Below are 22,785 nucleotides of genomic sequence, written 5' to 3' on the forward strand. Positions count from 1 at the left end.
GCAGATTCAGAGTCCTAGACCAGTCATGAAGAAAGCCAAAAAAGGCAATAGATTTACCCCCAGAGGACTCAACTCTTGCCTGCTCCCAAGTCTCTTCTCCAAAGCAGCTAGAGTATCTTTTTAGAATGTAATTAAAATTACATTATTCCTCAGCTAAAGGTTTTCCAATGGCTGCTTCAGAATAAAATTTAAACTCCTTTCTAGCAGCAATGTCCACAATAGCCAAACTGTGGAAGGAGCCTCGGTGTCCATCGAAAGATGAATGGATAAAGAAGATGTGGTTTATGTATACAATGGAATATTACTCAGCAATTAGAAACGACAAATACCCACCATTTGCTTCAACGTGGATGGAACTGGAGGGTATTATGCTGAGTGAAATAAGTCAATCGGAGAAGGACAAACAGTGTATGTTCTCATTCATGTGGGGAATATAAAAAATAGTGAAAGGGAATATAAAGGAAGGGAAAAGAAATGTTGGGAAATATCAGGAAGGGAGACAGAACATAAAGACTCCTAACTCTGGGAAACGAACTAGGGGTGGTGGATGGGGAGGAGGGCGGGGGGTGGAGGGGAATGGGTGACGGGCACTGAGGCGGACACTTGACGGGATGAGCACTGGGTGTTTTTCTGTATGTTGGTAAATTGAACACCAATAAAAATTAATTTAAAAAAAAATAAAAAATAAACTCCTTTCCGTAGTCTACAAAGCTCTGCATGACACGGCTCCTGCCTTCTTCTCCACCCCAGTTTGGGAACACTTTCCCTCTGGATTGATATGCTTTTACTACACTGGTCTCCTTTATTCCTTGAACATGCCAGGTTTGTTTCCCTATCAGGGTCTCCACCACTACTGTTTTCTTTTCCAGAATCATTTTCTGCAAGGTTGCCTCTTCATCATTCAATTCAGGATTGTATGTCACCTCAAGGGCAGCCCTGGTGGCTCAGCAGTTTAGTGCCACCTTCAGCCCAGGGTGTGATCCTGGAGACCTGGGATCGAGTCCCATGTCAGGCTCCCTGCATGGAGCCTGCTTCTCCCTCTGCCTGTGTCTCTTCCTCTTTCTCTCTCTGTGTCTCTCATGAATAAATAAATAAAATCTTTAAAAAAAAAAAAAAAAGAATGTTACCTCAAAAACAGAATAAAACTAAACAAAAACCCTTTCTGGGGATCCCTGGGTGGCGCAGTGGTTTGGCGCCTGCCTTTGGCCCAGGGCGCGATCCTGGAGACTCGGGATCGAATCCCACATCAGGCTCCCGGTGCATGGAGCCTGCTTCTCCCTCTGCCTATGTCTCTGCCTCTCTCTCTCTCTCTCTCACTGTGTGCCTATCATAAATAAACAAAAATTTAAAAAAAAAAATTTAAAAAAAAAAACCCTTTCTGGACCATTCTATTTAAACCATTTGCTGTCTCCACCCATCATTGCTTCTATTACAGCACTTATCATCCTCTGAAGTCCCTGCACATAGTAACTCCTCTATCGTGTGTGTTTCTCCCTCTGTAAGGTTTATGATATACACTTCCTCTGCCTCGTTTTCTCAAGTAGCCCCAGCACCTATATATTCAACTCATATTTGTTAACTGTGAGAAAAAGGAAAGCAGCACCAGGCATTGGGAACTGAACTGGCACTTACTCTTAAGACTTCAGTGTTGTTAGGAACTGGCTGCGGTCTTCCATTAAGGAATATAACAATCTTACAGAACATCAACATGAGCCAAAATCACTCTGTGATCATGATGAAGTGAGACAACAGACAAGATCACTTAATAATCTTACCTAAACACAGATTGGAAAACAAAGTCATTGTGAAAACTACAAAAATACTAAATTTCCTCCTCTCCCATCTAGTAAAATTGTTGCCTCTTTAGCAATTATGGATTTGCCTTGCAATTTTCCCCTGTCCTTCTACATAAAATGTCATATGATACCTCATCTTACAATCACTTCTACTTCCTGACAGCACCCAAAACAGAATGAACCTCCCTTTCCTGGATCCTACCCCCAAATCACGTAATACATGCCCAAATTTTATACTAGGTCATTTCTAACACTATTATTGAAATGATCCATGGTTTCCCGAGGTGTGTGTTCTCCCTCACTGCAATGAGTAATACACCCAACTTTCTGGTCCAGAAGCCCACCAATATTCTCCAGCAACTATGGGGAATATTGACAAACGGATGGAGAACACTGACAACTGAATGGCCTTCACAATAGTTCCTAATCTAGGGGTAGGGACTCTGTAGCACCCAGTAATTTCTTTATTAATTGACTCCTGAACCTCTTTGTACCGAGTCAGAGAGTATTTCTTCAACCAAAGATGATCTTTGCTCCTCCCTCTATGCCTGAATAACAATGCTCCTGCCACTCTCACTTCATCTATCCTCTAGCCTTCTCAAAATAGGACAGGAAGAAAATCTAATTGTGAAAGCTGATTCTTCACACAAACTGCTTTGGTTAGCACCGCCTCCCCCAAAGGACAGGTGGCGTCCTTTTCTCTTTGGAGATTTTTTTCTTCACCTTTAATATGTCATGTGTTTTCTGTTGTGCCCAAGATTGCGAAATCGAGAAACCACCAAGGAGCTGACACCGATGCAAGTACATGAGGGTTTATTGACAAGCTCGAGCTTGGGTCCAAGTATACTCCATACAGCAGAGCAGGGGCTTGGACCCCGAGACTAAGAAGCACAGCAGTGTTATAGGGGCCAGTGGCCAATGAGATTGTAACATACGCAGAAAGTTGCACAGTCATGTTGGTCCACATGCAGGTGGTCAAGTGAATCACGATTCACCCTATAGTGACCATTTGAACTAGCCTATTATTCTGGTTAGAATTGGCTCGCAGGTTTGGTGGGCAAAAGAGGGGTTTTCATTCCTTGGCTGGTTAAAGGTCAGAGGTCGTGCATTCCTATGTGTGCTAGTTTCTGATAAGGGAGTGTTTAACAGCTAAACTAGGGTGACGGAGTGCCTGAAACAGTAGGCAGGTCGTGTGGGGGGTTTTACATGAGATGGCGGGTGTAGCACAGACTGGAGTTAGTCCTGCTCTGCTTGTCCAGGGGTAGGGGATTTTTGTTAGATTTCCTGGGTCCCACATTTTCCTCCTTCAGTGTCACACCCCTACCCTTACTTCTCAGTTCTCTAATCAAACTGATTTTTTTTTTCTCTTCAGAAATGTAAATTCCTGCTTTTTCCCTCCCCCCATCACAGGCCATGTAGACACGTACAACCCCCTGTCCACGTTCTCTTTAGGCTCGCCCTGTCTCAGGCACCTTCCAACATCATTCTATCTACAACACTTCCCTGCCCTAAGCGCAGTGCCCCACTTTGCTTTGTCCTATAACCTCCCCCAACCCAAACCGGGACCCACGTCTGCTCAGTGCCCCGGGGCTAGTCTTCACGCCCAACCCCGGCCCCACCCGGGAGCTCTCCCCGCCCCACCCCCTTGCCCAGACCTGCCGCTACCCCACCTGCGGCGCGCGGCCCGGGAGCGCCCCCTGCAGGGCGCTGAGCGTGACCCCCTCCCCGGCGGCAGCGCCTTGCCCCGCCTCCCGCCCACCGCCCACCGCGCACCCGGGCCACCCGCCCCGCCCCCGCGGCCGGCGCCCCAGCCAATCCGCGCTCTGCGCCCGCCCAGGCTCCGCCCCCGCGGCCGAGCCCCGCCCCCCGCCGGCCCCCGGCCCCGCCCCCGGCCCCGCCGCGCACGCACTCGCGCAGCGGGCAGGCGAGGCTGGTGCGCGGGAGGTGAGTGGGGCGCCGGGTGGGCGCTCGGGGCCGGGGCTCGCGGAGCCTGGCGGGGCCTGGCGGATCGAGGCCGGGCAGGCGGGAGGCGGCCGGAGGGGCGCGCCTGGCCCGGCGGGATCCCCTTGAGGAGCCGGACTCGCGCTCGGGAGCCGGCGGCTGACCCGGGTCGGGCCTCGGAGGGCCGCGGGGGCGCTGCAGGGCGTCGGCGCTGGAGTCACGGTCCTCGGGACCGGAGGTTGGCCTCCCAGGGCGCGGGCCTGCACCCGGTCATCAAAAAAGAGGGCTTTGCGCCCGGATTTTACAAGTCTGGCATTTTGGAAACCCCGACTGCGGTTCATCCCTAACCTAACCGGGATTCCTAATAAAGGAAACGGAGGCTGTGGGGCCGCGTGGACACGGAGGTGTGCGCGTGCAGCGAGCAGGGCCGCCCCCTCCGCCCTCCGCCCTCCGCCGCCCGCGAGGGCGACCCCGAGGCCAGCCCCCCCCGCCCCCCGCCCCCCGAGACGACGTGCGCGGCTCGCTCCCTTCCAGGCCCGCGCCCGCGGTGCAGGTGTCCCCCGGAGCTGTGCAGGAAGCTCGTCCCTTCCCCGCAAGCTCGCAGCCGCGTCTCCCCCTGGGCTCGTAGGTGTCCACGAGCCCGCCTTCACCGCGCGGCCTAACAGCAGGTCTGCCTGGTGCGGGCCAAAGACGGCTGATTCTTTCCACTCTTGCCCCAATGACATGACTTTGAGGCTTATCATTCCCGCTGTGTTTCCCCCAGCCAGCACCTGTTCACCTTCTGGATGCCATCTGTTGCACCGGTGAACCTTAGAAACATTCGAGAAGCGGACGGGCAGGGAGAGCCTAAAGGAGAAGTCATCTCTGCTCCGACTGTTCCCAGCGTTCATTAGCATCAGCCTTTGTTGCAGTCGCTCACCTTAACCTTCCTTGAGCTCCCCACCCACTCGAGTCTACTTAAGTGAACAGTATGCTCTGGAGTGAAAATAGCCACAGGAATGGTGCCAGGTCACTAGTTTCACCATTTGGAGGTGAGGTTCTCTTGGACCTCCCCACAGCCTGGTTCGAGTGCAGCCTCCTTGTGGAGGACCCACTCCGGGCCCACTGCGGGGAGAGTGGCCACCTCGCCGTGACCCCATCAGAGAAGGAGGCGTGCAATAACCTTCTAAGTGCCTACGTGTGTGTAACTCACTGGGTGGCCAATTCTGGTAAAGCTGTCAGGATGAACATGTGATTCTTTCTTTTAAATGTTAAAGATTTTTATAAAGAAAAAAAAAAATCAGATTACCTAAATCTCTTCCTACCTCTCCTCCTGCCTGTGCAAAGTGGTTATATTTAAATTGATCATTTGAGTTTAAGGCCAGAGTTTCAAACTTGGCACAATTCATTTTGACTGTTTTGCTTACACTGTAGCTGTGGTTTCTGTGCCCCCAACAATTCACCAGCCTTCTCAGCTTCTGCCACACATACCTTCTAGTATCTTCATCTTAAATAGTCTACTCCGATGAAAAGAAATAGTTTAATTTTCTGCTGATCATGCATATGTGGACATGGAACTGACCTTATTTACAATATGCCTTAATCCGGTTTAGCAGATCACACTGATTCACAGTTCCCTGGTCTTCTTCACAGAGCATTATTTTTAAGGAGAAACTGGAAAAATACAATGAAAATATTGTTTACAATAAAAAATCATATATGTTTGGGTTTTCTCCCAACTTTTCAATGACATCCAGATTTGTTAATCCATTTTTGTTATTTGTGAATATATGTATGGAACATTAATTGCATTAGAAAGTACTGGTCAAACGTGCTTATGTAAATTGCAGAAAAAAAAATAGCTTCAGAGATTTGGAATCCATAAGTCAGCCTACTTAGATTTTTTTTTTTTTTGGAGCCTTTTTTTTCCACTGATGCCCCCACAGTTCTTCCTGCATTCATATTGTTTAGTGAGAGAGTAATGAATGAGAAGAAGAGAGTCCAGATGTGGGTATTGAGAAATTCCATCATTTAATGGCAGATTAGAGGAGAGGTAGGAGGGAAATGAGGGATTATGGTATGTCAAAAGCCACGGGAACATGGTGTTTCTGGGAGGAGACAGGGCTTGACAGGCAGTATCTGCAGAGAGCTCAAGGAAAGTGAGGGAATGCCAGTTGTTCACTGGATTTAACAATATGAAGATCGAAATTGACTTGAGCAAGAGCTGCCTCTGTGGAGTAATTGGTACAAAAGTCAGATTGCACCAGGTTAAAGAGTGTATATTGAGGAAAAGAAGACAACTGATAACATAGCTTTTTAAAAGCTTTGCTTTCAAGAGAAAGTAACAGTTTTGATTTGAAGAGGAAATGAGCAACAGGGATGAAAAGGTAGAGGCAAGAGTATTACTTTTTGTTTATGTTTTGTATTTGTTGTTTTTTAACTAGAAGAGATGTGGGCAAGGAAAGTTGTATATACCAGAGAAAGGGGTAATAATCAGTGGGAGCAAGGTCGCGGTAGAGCTGGGAGTGAATGAGATCTTAGTCGTGAGAGGAAGAATTATCCTTTTGTGGGAGGGTCACTTCCTTTACTGTGATGGGAAGAAACAAAGGATTTGGGGGGTTTGGTGTTTTTGATTTGGGAAAATTGAAATGGTGAATCTGATAGCTTTTGTTTTCTCTGTGATAGGAAGCAAGGTCATCTACTTAGAATTAAGAGCTTTTAGGTTAGAGAAGTGTGGGAAAAATTAAAATAATCATTCTGGACTATGGGAGAGAAGTATGGCCTATCCTTTGAGGGTTTCCAGCTGGGCCTGAGAATTAAACTGCCATAAGGCAGGTGACAGGAGAAGAGCACACACATTTAAGATAAGTTCTGTGTGACACAGGAGTCCTCATAAGAGAATGAAGACCCAAGGAAGAGGCAAAAACAAATGCTTTTTTAAGGAGTTTTATCTCCAGTTTTCAGAAAGAGGATTGCTCCTCTTGCATTTGCTGTTTTCCAAGTGCCTTTAGCCCAAAATAATTCTTATTTTAAAGTGGCATATTTTGGGGTGGCATATTTTGTCATCCTTCCCCAGCAAAATATAGTGTAAATGCTGGAGAGTGTTAGGGGTCAATTTGAGATGAATGACCACAAATTTATGGTGAAACCAAACATCCTATGTGACTTTCCCCAGCATTCCACAGCTTGGCAAAGCCAGACACTGTGGAAGAGTTCATCCAGGGCTAGAGTGTCACAACAGGTGAAAGGACAGATAAGATGGATAAGGCATCGTCAAGAACATTACCCAAGTGGTAGAACTGGCATCTAAATTGGAAAATAAAGGAAAGGGAAAGCTGATTGGGAAAAGGAGAGGCAGCCTCCTAGTGATCTTGATAATATTGAAGAATAGGATAATTAATTGAAAGGAATGGTAGTTTATGGTCAAGGAGCAGAAAGTTTGAATTAGTTATTTTCGAATTAGACCAGATTAAGGTAATGGCCAGGTGCAGGGTTAGGATATGATGGTAGGAAAGTGACTAGGATGGAATGGAGCAAATGGACATGGGGATACCAGATGTTGAGTCTGTCATCTCTGAAGCCATTGAAATTATCTGAGATGATCACAGTACTTTGAGAAGAAAACTGTATACCTAATGCCAAAATCTTTAACAATGATAGGAAGATACCAGCAGGCCAGGAGATAACATCGGAGAGGCAGATGAGGGAACTAGTAGTCTGGCAGTGGTAAAATGGACAGCAAGAAAGTCTTAGGTGCAGCGTATGAGAACAAAAGCCAGCACTGAGGAACATAGAAATGGTATCTTCACGCAACAATTTTGCATTAAAGATTGGATTAAAGCAAGGAGAACACTCTGAGAACATAAAGATATGTTGGCATTTGCTGATTATGATCCATCTGTTCCAAAAGATACAGTGGAAGGTTTGGAAAAGTGGAAAAGAAATGGAAGAACTGGATCACTTGCCAGAGAGTATGTTGTATCATGGAGGTAATATACTGTTGAAGGTAGCTAGAGAGGATGTGGGATTTAGGCTTTGGGATTTCCAGATGAAAACAGGTGGATTTAGTGTTAACTCCCTAAGAAGAATGGGTGCTGAGACCTGGTGGCCAGATGGCATGGTTCACACATGTAGAGTGAAATCCCCCAAGAGCTGCAGTCTGAGATCACACATGATCATTCACTCACCAGCACCTTCTGACTTTACCTTCAAATCAAGGATTCATGTATTCATCTGTTTTGAAAAATGAAGGAACCAAGGTTCAGCAAGAGTCCATGGATAGAAAACTGTAATATCAGAAAACTGTAATATCGGAGTAAGGACTAGAATCTAGGTATCCTGATTCCTAGTGCTGTGTTTTCCCCTAGTTTATCTCAAGAAGGTAGAAGAGGTTTCTCTCAATTGTCTACTTGCAAGAAAGCATTTTGCTTAGACTTGCCTTAAGTACCTAAGAAATTAGGCTAAATAAATAGCTTTGTGCAGTGGCAGTATCTAGCCAATGAGGTTTATCCGAGGCGCGACTATTGCTAATAGAAATTAGGCTAAATAAATGGGCATTTATTTGCTGGGGGGGAAAAAAACCCAACTATGTTATCCTAAATCAAATAACTCCAGGATAGTGAATAAAGATTTTTTTTATATTGTAGCTGTGGTATGGTAATATCTCTCCTTAAAACAATCCCTATTGTCTAACCTAGTTAATATTTTATTCCTGAACATAAGAGTTAATGACATAAAAATAGGCATATTTTGATTCAAGAAAACCTGTCCTTCAACTTGAAAGACTTACAACAGGGGCACCTGGGTTGCTTAGTGGTTGAGCGTCTGCCTTTGGCTCAGGTCATGATCTCAGGGTTCTGGGATCGAGTCCTGCATCAGACTCCCATAGGGAGTCTGCTTTTCCCTCTGCCTAGGTCTCTGCTTCTGTGTGTGTGTGTGTGTCTTGTAAATAAAATCTTAAGAAGAAAAAAAAGACAACATAAGGGTTAATTATTTACAAAGCAATCAGTATTTCGTAAAAGGACTCATAAATTGCCCATTTACATCATTAATTTATAATGTGATTTTATGTATTCATTCAGTCATTTAATAGTTTTATTTATCAAGTGCCTACTACGTGCCAGAGAATGCAGTGGTAAACTAAACACACATGAAGCACTGAATGAGTGAGTGAATGAATGAATGACCAACCAAACAACAGAAGTGCTTTGCAGAGGATTTAAATAGACTGATGTGATGTAGAAGGGTTAAGAGGCTGTCATTTTAAGCTGAGATCTTGTTGACAAAGTCAGGATTTTATATTTAACCTTTTTTTTTTTTTTCAAATTTTTATTTATTCATGAAAGATGCAGAGAGAGAGGCAGAGACACAGGCAGAGGGAGAAGCAGGCTCCATGCAGAGAGCTCGACATGGGACTTGATCCTGGGACTCCAGAACCACATCCTGGGCAGAAGGCAGGCGCAAAAACCGCTGAGCCACCCAGGGATACCCTATATTTAACCTTTTAAGAAACTACAAAATATTATTTCTTACCTTTAGAACTTTCTCTAGTCTAACGTTTCAGTAACTTAAAAAGATTTGTAGCTGTCTAGCTTCAGTGGATTCCTTGGAATCCATAGAGTGTGTCTCTTTTTCTAAAGTTTAATTAACTATTAGAGATGGAGGCAGTGCCATCCCCTGATACAACATTCTCACAGTAAAACCTTATAAGAAGGGGGATTCTTGGGTGGCTCAGTGGTTTAGTGCCTGCCTTCAGCCCGGGATGTTATCCTGGAGACCCGGGATCGAGTCCCACATCAGGTTCCCTGCGTGGAGCCTGCTTCTCCCTCTGCCTGTGTCTCTGCCTCTCTCTCTCTCTCTCTCTCTGTGTCTCTTACGAATAAATAAAATCTTAAAAAAAAAACCTTATAAGAAGTTTCTGTGAACTTGAATGTTTTTTAGAAAGCTGAGTTCTTATGCTTGTAAGTAGCAGTATAATAATGGAATTTCGTGTTTCTTTGATAACACTTTTCCTTATAGGTAGAGATGTAATTCAGAATGCATGCCTGTTATGTAACTAGAATCTGTTGAAATAGCTTGCTAGCTCTCTATGGGATTGTTGAGGAAAGTATCATTTGTGAAAATAATCTAAGATTCATTCATATATTCCTTCTATTTGTCAAGGACTTGCTATAATCCTTTTCAAACAACTTGCTAAATTCTGTTTCTAACCACTTTAATTTACTGTCAAAAATTATGCTGTTTTACTAGTGACTATTCTCCAGAAAATTCTGAAATTTGAGTAGGTCCTAGATTGAAATATTCTGGTTTTTATAGCTCATACAAATGAAACTTCTACTTACTATAATTTTATGCTCTTGACTAAATTAGAGCCTTATTTCTTGAATTTATAATATCCTTACACATCTCTAGTTTAAAATGAGATGTGTAAATTTTTAGAAAGAGGATTGTATTATAATGATTCTAGTGACAAGAGATTATATATAGAAACAAAACAACTATCAGAAGTTTTTACTTATATAAGTTTCTGGTCTATTGGTACCTGTGTCTGATAATGATGTAAGTATCATATATTTTCTTCCTTTTAAAAATTTTCTTTTATTCTGTAGCATGTTTTTGGCCCAGAGGAGACTCTGCTCTCTTGAGAGTAGAGCAAAATTCCTGAAGACAATTTATTGTTCAAAAATCCTTGGACTCCCTACTTCTGCTGTAAGTATTACTTAATCACAGATATAGATAAATACTGTACATATCTTGTGGTGTCAAAAAAAGATACAATTTTTCAGCTACTTTATAAGCGTTTTATTGGAATGAGTATTTCTATGATACATAAACCAGAGGTATCATTTGTCATTGCAGGAACTGACGTTCCCTGAGCTACTGCTTGCCTGTGTATGTATCAGACACAGTGCCAGGCATTGCCTATTCATTTCTCTTTTTATCTTTACAAAACTCTTCAAGTTATGAATTGTTATATTCCTGTTCTACAGGTGAGACGGTGGAGGCTTAGATAGATGTAGGAAGTTGCCCAAGGTTACAGCTTTTAAGTGGCATAACCAAAATGCCACACTCACTCCTGTCTAGCTCTGGCACTCTCAAGGGCATGCCTTGTCTACTGGAAATAAGATATTATAATGACTATAAGGGCTGGCCTCATGACTTCCAGGTTATAGAAAATGTGGCAGGTTGAGGAGCATGTTCTGTGAAATCATGGGAAAGCAAACAAGTCCAAAACGTGGGTCATAACCACAGAATAGATAACCCAGTTTCTTCAACATGTCAGGGCATGGGAGAAAAGTGGGAGGGGGGATTTCAGAAGGACTACTCCAGGTTGAAAAGAGGCTTAAAAATTTCATCCACCAAATACAACATATGAACCTTGTTTAGAAACTTATATATATATATATATATATTTTTTTAAACATTTATTCATGAGAGAGACACAGAGAGGCAGAGACACAGGCAGAGGGAGAAGCAGGCTCCATGCAGGGAGCCTCATATGGGACTTGATCCCAGGTCTCCAGGATCACACCCTGGGCTGAAGGCGGTGCTAAACCGCTGAGCCACCTGGCCTGGCCCTTGTTTAGAAACTTGATACAATAAACTGAAACTGTAAAAAAGATATATATTAAAATTTTTTTTTTTTATAGAGAGCACATATACTTGAGCAGGGAGGAGGGAGCATAAGCAGGGAGGAGGGACAGAGGGGCAGAAGGAGAGAGGGGGTGGAGCAGACTCCCTGCTGAGCACAGAGCCCTGAGCAGAAATCAAGAGTCAGATGTTTCTTTTTTTTTTTTTTTTTAAAGATTTTATTTATTTATTCATGATAGTCACACACAGAGCGAGAGAGAGAGAGAGAGAGAGAGAGAGAGGCAGAGAGAGAAGCAGGCTCCATGCAGGGAGCCCGACGTGGGATTCGATCCCGGGTCTCCAGGATCGCGCCCTGGGCCAAAGGCAGGCGCCAAACTGCTGCGCCACCCAGGGATCCCAAGAGTCAGATGTTTAACCAACTGAGCCACCCAAGTGCCCCTGTAAAAAAGATATTTTTAAAGGAATCAGAAAAATATGAATATGGATTGGGTACCAGGTGATACTGTTAATGAAACAAAATCCAACTGAGAACATTTGAAGATCTAGCTGTTTATTAAATGACTCATGAACAGGGCACCCATCCCACTCAGGATGCAGAGAAGAGCTCCAAGGAGTTGTACAGAATGGAAGGTTTTTGTAGAAGGACGGTGAGGAAAGAAAGTAATTAGCAAAGGAGAGTAATTAATTCCAGGCCAGGTAACTTTTCCTTAGCAGGAAAATCAAGGGGTCTTATGCAGATTACCTCCTCTTTCCTTGGGGGGTGGGAGGGCCCACGTGGTAAATTCTTTGACACTAATTGAAAAATTCCTGACTAACTGGTTAGACTACATTTCTGAATACCTAATACATTACGTTAGGTATTAATCCCCAGTTTGGGAACTTGGTCTAAGTGACATCACTTTGGGCTTGTGGTTTTGTTTTGAACAGTTCTCTTGCTCTCCAAGTAACTGAGAGATGTGATCAAAATTTAAGGCATTAACACCATTCTCAGCTACTATTCTTAAGCTCACAAGGTTTTATTTTTCCTTTTTGTGGTACCTATAGGTCATGATATTCCTGCTTAACCTCTTGATATTCACAGGTCACAACTTTCAGTTGACACTTGTTAAGTTGGTTACTTTCTTCATTCCTTAGATGGCCCACTCATTTGCTTGGTGGTTAGTGGCTGCAAACATGCATTTAAAGCTTTTGAGAGAATATAGTACGTCAGGGGGATTATTATGATTACTATAAGGAGGATAATTAATTGCCAGTGTTTGGTATGCACTTTGGAGCCATGGTCCCAGGACCCAAACTAATCAAAATCAAGTAAGTTAAAGAAGTCAAAGAAAGACCCCATGGAAGGAGTCATTTTTTCTGTGATTTTATGTAATTTAGTTTCAACTTCCAGATTTGCTAATCCAGGCACAGCAGGTGGCGTTGGCTTGAACACAGACACTTCCTTGTTCAGCTAAAAGAATCAAGAGCTGTTCTATTACCAAGGACAACTTTTGCTAGAGAGGCTCAAGATCTTTGTTAGGCAACTATCCCATTAGCAACAGATTATGCATTATCTTCAAAAGTGAGGGAGAGGTTTCTGATCACATCTTGTTTTCATGAACTCCTGACCAGAAAAGCATGGCCCTGCCAAAAGAAGCAAATCCTGAATAATGGATGCCTCCTAGTAGGTCTTTTTTATCTCGATGGTATAGATTCAATGAGATGTTTTAGCTTGCTTATGAAAAGTTATCAGTACAATTAGATGACTTAAGAGTCATTGCCCAGCTGTGTGCCAACTAGGCATTCTTAGGCCCAAGGAGAATGATAACTGCCACAAAAACACACAACTGTTCCCTTTAGGTGCTGCTATTAATGAATTCATTCACAGGCGCTATTGCATTCACCCTCTCAAGCCTGGAGTCAGTTAGGTTTTCAGCATCTACCAGAAGAAAACCTCCTAGCTTATAAGAATGAGTTGTTATAAACACCCTGCAAAGATGGGTGTTGCTGGTGTGATGTCTTAGAGGGAGGGGCAAGTAAGCTAGATGATCAGGAGAACAAGGAGGTACAGATGTATCAAGATTTACATAAGTAGTTGTGTCTTTTGGGTGCATACATTTATTTATTTATTTATTTATTTATTTATTTATTTATTTATTTATTTATTGGTGCATACCCTTATAATTGAAGAAAATAAAGGCACAGGTTGTTCTGGTTAAAAAAGTTGAAATCAATGGAACACTTTGGAGGAGTTAACTGTAATTTGCGGTGACATTAGGAAAGAAGAGAAATTAGTCACAGGGGGACCAGGGGGTCTCTAGCATCATGGACAGATTGGAATCTTTGATGACAAACCAGCAGTCAGAAGGATTACACCCCCCACTTTAGCAATGGCCTGGGAGACACCCATGAGGGCACTATCTTTCCAGACTAATGCTGAAGGAAAAAAGAGAAAAAAAATATTTCATGTCAAAGAATGAAGTCTTGATCCCTCCTCTTGGGCAGAAGCAGTTCACCTTGACATGAACAACTTATCATCCCTGTCAATTTGATTTGGAGATCTCCAGTGTCTGTACAGGACCAGAAGTCAGGTGAGGCTGTCTTTAGCTGTCAGGTGTTTATGCAAGACTCTGCCCTCTAGTTTTGCAACAGTGTCAGTGGTCAGAAACACTTGGTAAGGTCCTTCTCAATTGGCTGTGAGCTGCTTTTTTCCCCTATCCCAGTGGTGCTTCCAAAATGCCCAGTCACCAGGCTCCAGACTGACCAACAGAATACTTTGAACTGGGGTCAGAGAAAGTTTCCTTAACCTGTTGATGGTAGGCTTTAGCATAAAATATTAAAGACTTACAGTAGCTGGTCTTTCTGGCATGAAGACAGAAGGGATCATACTGGCAAGGGATCAGTAGAAAGTTGCATGCCAGTAGACTTTGTCCTACCAGTGACCATTTCATATGAAGTGAGTGTATGTTTCCCTAGGATGATATTGTGAGTTATCAACAATGCTAGCAGCAGTACCTTATTAGACCAAGGGAATCCAGGAGTTTCAGGGGGCTTAGAGATTTTAAGTTGGAAAATCGCGTTAGTTCTTTCAACATTGCCAATGATTGAGGGCAATGGGAACAGTGATAATTCCAAGATGTTTATAAGACCTTTACTAAAGCTCGTATGATCTTCCCAGTGAAGTGGGTGCCTTGATCACCAGAAATTATGGAAGGTATACACCAAGTGGGAAATGTGTTTTCTAACAGCTTCTTTGCCACTGTGAGGGCATTAGCTTTGCAGCAGGGGAAAGCTTTAGCCAGCTGGAAAACATACAAATAATAACAAGAACATATTGATAACCCCAGAATGGTGGCAAATGAATGAAGTCCAGCTGCAGGTGTTCAAAAGGTCCAGAGGGTGGAGGCTTGAGGCTTCTGAGAACAAAAACAGGTTTTCCAGAACTATGGATCTGAGAGATTACACATTGATGTAAACTGGGTTTTTGTTTTTTCTACAGTCTTGTATAAGCCTTCCCACCAATGTTTATTTATAATTTGTTATTTAAAAAAAACAAACATGGTAGGTAAAGGAATGTTAAATTCAAAAAATAGAATTTACCATGTCGATGAGAAGAACCAAGGGGCCATCTTGGGCTTCCCATATCCCTGACTCTTCATTGAGATTACAGCCATTATGTGCTCATCCTAATTTTTCTGATTCAGGAGCAGACTGTTGCCATGTCGCAAAGACATCAGGATGGCAAGCCTGGCAACAAGAGGTCATTTTTTTTTGTAGAAGCAGAATGGACCTTATCTGCATGTACCACAACCTATGGATTCTCTTGCTGCTGACTCTGCATGAAAGTCAGCTGGAGCATTTCCCTGATAGGTTTAATCCTTTAAGTGTATGTCTGTATTTGAGGACACAACTTCAGAAGATAGAAGAGCAGTGAGGTCATGTACTTGTGTATGTTTGATTGGGATCCTAGTAGACATGAGAAACTCCTTTGTATCCATATATTCCATACATTCCATATTCATGGACAACTCTAAAGGCATATTAGCCATCAGTATAAATGTTACCAATTGACCCCCCTTTTTTAAAAAAAAAAAGATTTTATTTATTTATTCATGACAGAGCGAGAGAGAGGTAGAGACACAGGCAGAGGGAGAAGCAGGCTCCATGCAGAGAGCCCCATGTTGGACCTGATCCCAGGACTCCAGGATCATGCCCTGGGCTGAAGGCAGATGCTCAACCACTGAGTCACCCAGGGATCCCCCAATTTGCCCTTTTGATAACCAGCACACTTTGGTGGAGTATGGAGCTCTGCTTGTTGGGCCAATTTAGCTTGTGGGAGATTCCCCTTTCTAGGTAGTTCATATCGGGTGGTAACAGCATAACCAGCCTGGAAATCCCCTTTTTCATTTTTTACAATATGACCCATCAACAAACAAAATTAGATCAGAAATAGTCAAAGAGGTGTCCCTTGGATCAGGATGTGGTGTCATGAAATGGGATGTTAGTACCTCGCAGTTGTGCAGCTCACCTTCATTACACAGGGGTAGTAATGTGGCAAGATTAGGAATGTTACAACATTTAAGATTAAGATTGGTGGTGAAAGCAGAAGGACTTCATAAGACATTAGTCTGCTTGCAGAGAAATGGGTTAATCCAGAGTTAGGAAGGCTTTGGACAATGGAGTTTGTAAGTAGACATCACTTCCAGAAGTTTAGATCCGCTGAGGCTTCTACCAACTGAAGCTGCAGCTGTAGTCTTAGGGCACCGGGGATAGGTCTTCTAAGTTTTGTTTCAGTTTTAGAAGGCCTATTCATGTTGATCTTCCCAGGGAAAAAGGCTCAGGAACCAAAATTTTAGTAAGTTCATAGAGTAGGGAAGCACATAAAAATTAGGAGCCCTAATTTTATAGTCTATAGTCTGCAATAGCCAGCTAAACCTGGAAACCCGTTAGGCTGTCACTTTGTTGTAGGAAATTCCTGGATTCGTGTAATTATTTTTGGAGATAGCTAGATCCCTTCGGCAGTTAGGTTATGACCTAAGTAATGAACAATGTCCATAGGTGATTATAATTCTTCTTCAGATACTTTATGCCCTTTTTCAGCTAACTGTTGTGTCAAATAAATAGAATCTTGTATGGGTGCCTCTTGATAATGGAACATGGCAAGAAATCATCCACATATTGTGAAAAGTTTGGTTACCTAGGGAATTGGAGTATACTTCTATCTTGGTGGAGTGGTTGGGAGAAATAAGCGGTTACGGTGAACCTTGGCCTCTGAATACAACTGTCCAGGTGTACTGTTGATTATTCTAAGTAAAGGCAAATAGATCTTGGCTGTCAGGATCTACAGGGATGCTGAAAGAGGCTGAATAGAGGTCTGCCACAGTGAACCGTTTTGAGTCAGGTGGAACTTGTGCCAAAAGGATGTTTTGGAAAGGGGGAATAACTGTCTTTTTTTTTTTTTTTTTTTTTAATAACTGTCTTGTTAATAGATTTGGACAAATTGCTATCCCCTCCCATTAGGTTTCCAGACTGGCAAGACCCTAGATTGTTAGAGGGGTCAGTACAGAAATTAACTCCTGGACAATTAGGTCTTCTCTTATTTAATCAAGGCCTTGCTTGGATGTTGAGACAATTGAGGAAGAAGTTTAGTCACGTCTATATGAATTTTTGTAGGTGCTCCACTTTTTATCCTCCCAATATCAATACTGGAAGTAGCCCATTGAATTTCAGGCACTTTGATTAAACTAAGGAACTTTTGTTAGAATTCTTCTATTTCAAGGACAATTTTAAAGGACAGATTGTAAAGAAATAAAAGATCAGGTTCAGGTTGGTCACGGAACTCTAAGGTGAGGTCTCCATTGGAGGCAAACCATATTAATCCTTTTAATTAATTAATTTTTTAACCTTTTTAACTTAGATGGAGTTGGTCACCTAATAGATTGGGGGCAAAAAGGAAAAGTTTTTAGTAAAAGATTCCAGAGTCATTTGTACTGGTTGAGATAGAATTTCTCTCTGAATTTTATTAGATAACCCCACTATGGAAACTTATTTTTCACTCCAACGGAACTATTGTCATATGAGAGTGGAGTTTAAAGTATGAACTGTAGCTCCAGGGTCTGCCAGAATTTGGCACAGTTTCCCTTTTTTTTTTTTTTTTTTAAGATTTGTTTATTTTATTTGAGAGAACAGTAGAGGGAAAGGGAGAAGCAGGTTCTCCACTGAGCAGGGAGCCCGACATGGGGCTTGATCCCAGGACCCTGGGATCATGACCTGAGCCGAAGGTAGATGCCCAACCAGCTGAGCCACCCACGTGCCCCAGTTTCCCACTAATTTTAAATTTTGTTTCTCCTTGGCTGTTTAAGAGCATTGGAGGGTAGTAGTTTACCAGAGGGTTCCTCAGAGCCCCCTCAGTTTTGAGACAGGCCCCGATCAGTTTTGTGGACAGACTGTGGGGTCTCTCCCTTGAGGGGGTTTGATCAAGGAATTTGTATAGGAACTTTCAGAACAATTTTTCTTCTAATCCTTAGTTGATTACATTTGAGAAATTGGCCTCTGAGCCAGCCTTCCGATGATGAACCTCTGGGGATCTGGGGATGCAATATAAGTTGGCCAGATATTTTCTGAGGCCGCTGGCCTTGGAGTTGTGGCTGTAAGGCCATGAGTCTAGAAGTCCTTTGTTTATGCTTTCAAAGTGTTCATCTGTGGTCATGAGTGCAGAAAGACCAGTGGCGTTCCATCCTATTTTCTGCCTTTTTATTAACCTACCAATGTCAGAGGATAACCCATGTACAAATAGACCAGCTAGAGCAGGTTGTGTGGCCTTGTCTATTATAAGGAACCCAGAATGTATAGGAAGAGCATTTCCAAATGGGCCTTCAAATCGGCTACAGATTCATCTTTCTTTTGTTTGCACGCTTGAAGAACAGACCAATCAGCGCAGGCAGGGAAGACTTTAGGAATGGCTCGCGAAAGTTCAGTTGCTACTTTGCAAGCTCTTTCTACACAAAAATCTCAGATGTCATCCTTGAGGTTTTGTCATCTCGCTTCCTGCATCCATTTATGGCCTCTCCAGGTCCTACCAGCATGCACACAAAGTAACAAAATATGGCAGACCAGGGTCATAGGTCCCAGTTAGGACTAAATTCTTCTGAAAACTTTCAGGGTTCCTCCCTGGGTTTTGGAAATTCTTTAACTATGGCTCTTAAGTTGCCCTTGACCAGGGCATGAAAGATACCTGAGGGGGATTATATATAACTTTAGGTAGCTTAATTTTAAAACATAACTGTTCAATAGTCTCTTCGGAGTAGAAAGGCAGTTCAGAGAGAGACTTAGTAAAAACCTGTGGACTCAGGTAAAGAAGGATGGAGTGGAGCAGTAGGGGTCACATCGGTCTTAGTATATTTTGTTTCAGGCACCTCTTGTGTTTTTTATTTTTTCATTAGCTTTTTGTAATGAGTCTCTTAATGAAGCTATTTTAGAATCTTGAAGCCTTTTGGAAACCTCTGTACACCAATTAAAATAGGTATCCCACTCCGTTTAATTTGGAAATCCTTATTTTCAAGTACACTTGTCGAATGAGTGATCTTGTCTAACTGGAACATTTCCTTAAAGGCCAGTGCAAGTCCAAGTTGTTTTCAGTAAAATGTTACAATTTCTGTAGATATTATAGCTCCCAGCACTATAGTTTTTAGACATAATGTAAGCATGCTTGACTCTAGAATTGAAGGATTCTACTAGCTTTTGGGTCTCTCAGAGCTGAACTGACACCTAAAAGGATGTGCCCTGGGGCTGGGAATTATGTATTGTTCTTCAGTGTGCCTTGTTGAATGGAAGTTTTGTTGAGGTTGGCAGGTGACCTAGTGTCAATCTAACCAGTTCCTTGACCAAGAAGAAGGAGGGGTCTTCTTAAGGTGGTAAGTGCTCTAACAACGCTCTTCATGCCCACCAATTTTTGCAGCTTTTTGACCTCCCAGATCCCTGCTAGCAGTTGCCTTTACTTACGCAAAACAAGACAAACAAATGTGTGCACCTTAACATACCATCAGTAACCAAAACATGTAGCATTTAAAGCATTGCTAGCCAAAAGAAAGCCTCTGCACTGCCAGCAATGCCCAGTGTGGGCAAAACAGGTGACTCCAATCAGGGAGACTATGGATGGGACATGGGAAGAGGATTATAACGTGGAATTAGAGACTGAGCCAAGGGCCAAAGACTGATGCTTCCTTAGAGCCTCCTGTCAGTCTAGATGGACTCATCAGCCCTGGACTGGCAAGCCAACTAGATCAGTAGCTTAAACACAAAAAGAGCAAAACTGAAACTGAGACAGCCTTACCAATGGATCCAAAGAACTGTTGTTAATTAGATGTGATAATGGCATCAGAGTTATTATAAGAAAATGTTGATAAGTTTTAGAGATATATGCCAAGTACATAGAGGCAAAATGACTTAACGTCTAAGATTTGCTTACTCGGCAATAGAAAAAGATTTTAAAAGGAGAAGGTGAGAGATGAAGCAAATGAGGCAAAATCATGATGTGTATATGAGTACTTTATCTTGAGTTATCTGACTGTCATTTTCATAGGTCAAAATGGGTGAATATTAGCAATTTCATGATATTTAACCTAATTTTAATCTCTCGACTTTTTTTTTTTAAAGGTTTTATTTATTTATTCATGAGAGACCCAGAGAAAGAGAGAGGCAGAGACACAGGCAGAGGGAGGAGCAGGCTCCATGCAGGGAGCCCGATGTGGGACTCAATCCCGGGACTCCAGGATCATGCCCCCAGCTGAAGGCAGGCGCTAACCCTCTGAGCCATCCAGGCATCCCTAATCTCTCGACTTTTATGTAGGTTTGAAACTTTCATAAAAGCCATGACTAGCTTCTCCCTCTATTTGTAAGTACTATAATTTCTAACTCATAAATACCTTGAATTCTAGCTCTCTTCTTTATTACCACCATAATTATCTTATTTCAGGCCTTCATCCATACAGAAAAGTTCATTGAAGCCAAGGAAGTGGGTGTGATCACCCATGGTGAGCAGACAAAGCCATCATACTAAACCAAGGGTGTTTGTGTATAGAATTATCACCTACAGAGCTCTGTTAGAATGTACGTGCCCAAGAACTGTCCTAAGAGATTGTGATTCTCCAAGTCTGGAGTGTATTTTGAGAAATATTTCTCGGTAATTCTGGTACACATTCCCAGGTAAGAGCACTGACAAGGCATTATTCAGATTTGCAGATTATCTGGGATAGAATTTAACCCTTTCCACTTTTGACAACCACATCAGGAAAGTACCTACAGTTCACCAGTCCCTTTGCAGTGAACATCGTCGTACAGATAAATAAGTATTCTTCCTACTGTTAGGCAGATGAAAAAAGCAGGCTCATCAGTGTTACCAGGGGTAGTAGTGACAAGTTTAAATCAAGAGAGGCTGGACCTTGTTAGACTTACTTACTATAAACCTGTTTTCTCTGGAAAATTCTCATCCACACCATCATTAATGTCATTGGAAACTTTTTTACATAAAAGTTACATCTGAGGAAAGGACTATAATAGGGCTGGACTGCACTTTATCTGTATCACTTGCATTTTGGACATTTTATTTTTATTGCTTCTGTAACTTTAAAATAATATTTTAAACATTAAGAAAAGAATTACTGCTCTATAAGCAAGAAAAGAAACAAGAACTCAGGATGAAAATCACTATCTGTTCTGTCCCCTACTTGAGTACCTAAATCTTAAAGGCTTAGAAACTGGGATATGAAGTATATATTATCCCTTGGTGCCGAGAAGCCAAAGAAAATAATTAGTAGATAGATGAGTGAAAGATGAAAGGGAGGAAGCAAGGAAGGAAGGAAGGAGTCATTGCTGATAAGATGTCTCACGGGGCACCCACTCCTGCTGCCTCACCATGTGACCCTTGGTGAAACTGACCTTATTGAAAGGTCATTCAGACTGCAGTGTGTAGCCACTGGCTTTCTGCTTTGCTTTCATTAATGATGTGTTTTCTGCTTATCCTCAAAATAGCCTTCTTAAATGGGTCTTCTCAAGGAAATTATTCTGTATGATGCTGTAATGGACACGTTACCCATTTGTCAAAACCGGTAGAATTTGCAACACCTAGAAGGAAACGTAATATAAAGTGGATTCTGAAAAAAAAAATTAAAAAAAAAAAAAAAATAAATAAATAAATAAATAAAGTGGATTCTGGGGCAACCCGGGTGGCTCAGTGGTTTAGCGCCACCTTCAGTCTAGGGTGTGATCCTGGAGACCTAGGATCGAGTCCCATGTCAGGCTCCCTGCATGGAGCCTGCTTCTCCCTCTGCCTGTGTCTGTGCCTCTCTCTCTCTCTCTCTCTGTGTGTCTCTCATGAATAAATAAATAAAATCTTTTTTTAAAAAAAAAGTGGATTCTGGGTGATAATGTGTCAGTATTGGTTCATCAGTTGTTACAAATGTAACACTCTGATGGGGGATGTTATTGGTGGAGGTAGCAAGCAGAGGGCTATGGGAACCTGTACTTTCTCCTCTGTTCTGCTGTGAACATAAAACTACTCTAAAAATTAGGTCTGGAGCACCTGCATGGCTCAGTCAGTGAAGCATCTGACTTGATTTCAGCTTGAGTCTTGATCTCAGGGTCATGAGTTTGGGCCCCACACTGAGCTCCATGCTGGGAGCTTAAAAAAAAATAGGCCTATTTTTTTAAATTGTCTTCTAAAATTTTCATGCCCAAAGCACAAAAACATTTATTTTATAGCAGCTGGGCAGCCCAGGTGGATCAGTGGTTTAGCACCACCTTTGGCCCAGGGCCCGATCCTGGAGACCCAGGATCGAGTCCCATGTTGGGCTCTTGCGTGGAGCCTGCTTCTCCCTCTGCCTGTGTCTCTGCTTCTCTCTCTCTCTCTCTCTTGCTCTGTCTCTCATGAATAAATAAATAAAATCTTAAAAAAAAAAAAAACTTTATTTTATAGCAGCTGATACAAAAACTTTCCTATCTCCTTCGGTCTGTCCTTCCCTAAAGAAATCACAGCTCTCTTTTTTTGACATGAAAATATTATCTATCGTACAATTAGTACACACCCAAGTCTCCTTACCCTGTTTGGTGTAAAGTTACTTACCCTCTTTGTAGCTAAGAGAGTCTTTGCTACTTTCTAAGTAGATGCTAGGTGTTAAGTGTATGGTATGTTTTCCACCATGGATTTAACTTACTTAATCATGGCAATTGCATGGGGCACACATTCTTTTTTTTTTTTTTTTTTAAGATTTTATTTATTTATTCATGAAAGAGAGTGAGGCAGAGACACAAGCAGAGAGAGCAGGCTCCATGCAGGGACTGCTTCAGTCCCATGCAGGAACTCCAGTGTGAGTCCGTGTGGGACTTGATTCTGGGACTGTGGGATCATGCCCCGGGCAGAAGGCAGGCACTTAACCGCTGAGCCACCCAGACGTCCCTGGGGCACACATTCATTTTCCTTATGAACAAAGGAGGAAACTGAGTT

At 42.6% G+C, this 22,785-nt stretch overlaps 1 protein-coding gene and 1 pseudogene across 8 annotated transcripts in view; both read left to right on the forward strand.

Annotated features, from left to right (window-relative positions):
• Positions 1-3,680: 3,680 nt before the first annotated feature.
• KYAT3 (kynurenine aminotransferase 3) overlaps positions 3,681-22,785 on the forward strand; it is a 68,945-nt gene continuing 49,840 nt past the window's right edge. The window contains exons 1-5 of one of the 8 annotated variants that reach the window (XM_072754679.1): positions 3,707-3,740; positions 4,501-4,768; positions 10,325-10,424; positions 19,941-20,178; positions 20,260-20,466. Coding sequence is in view for 3 of the 8 variants with exons in the window: in XM_072754675.1 (XP_072610776.1) it covers positions 6,096-6,103; positions 10,325-10,424 (108 nt within the window). In the remaining 5 variants the exon portion in view is untranslated. Of the gene's footprint in view, positions 3,741-4,500; positions 4,769-5,247; positions 6,104-10,324; positions 10,425-19,940; positions 20,179-20,259; positions 20,490-22,785 lie in introns of those variants that run through there. The other 7 variants (XM_072754678.1, XM_072754681.1, XM_072754680.1 and 4 more) reach the window with 7 other exon arrangements.
• Positions 8,187-8,317, forward strand: LOC112924535 (U4 spliceosomal RNA; annotated as a pseudogene).

Source organism: Vulpes vulpes, chromosome 3, assembly GCF_048418805.1.
Source record: "Vulpes vulpes isolate BD-2025 chromosome 3, VulVul3, whole genome shotgun sequence".
NCBI classification, from domain to species: domain Eukaryota; kingdom Metazoa; phylum Chordata; class Mammalia; order Carnivora; family Canidae; genus Vulpes; species Vulpes vulpes.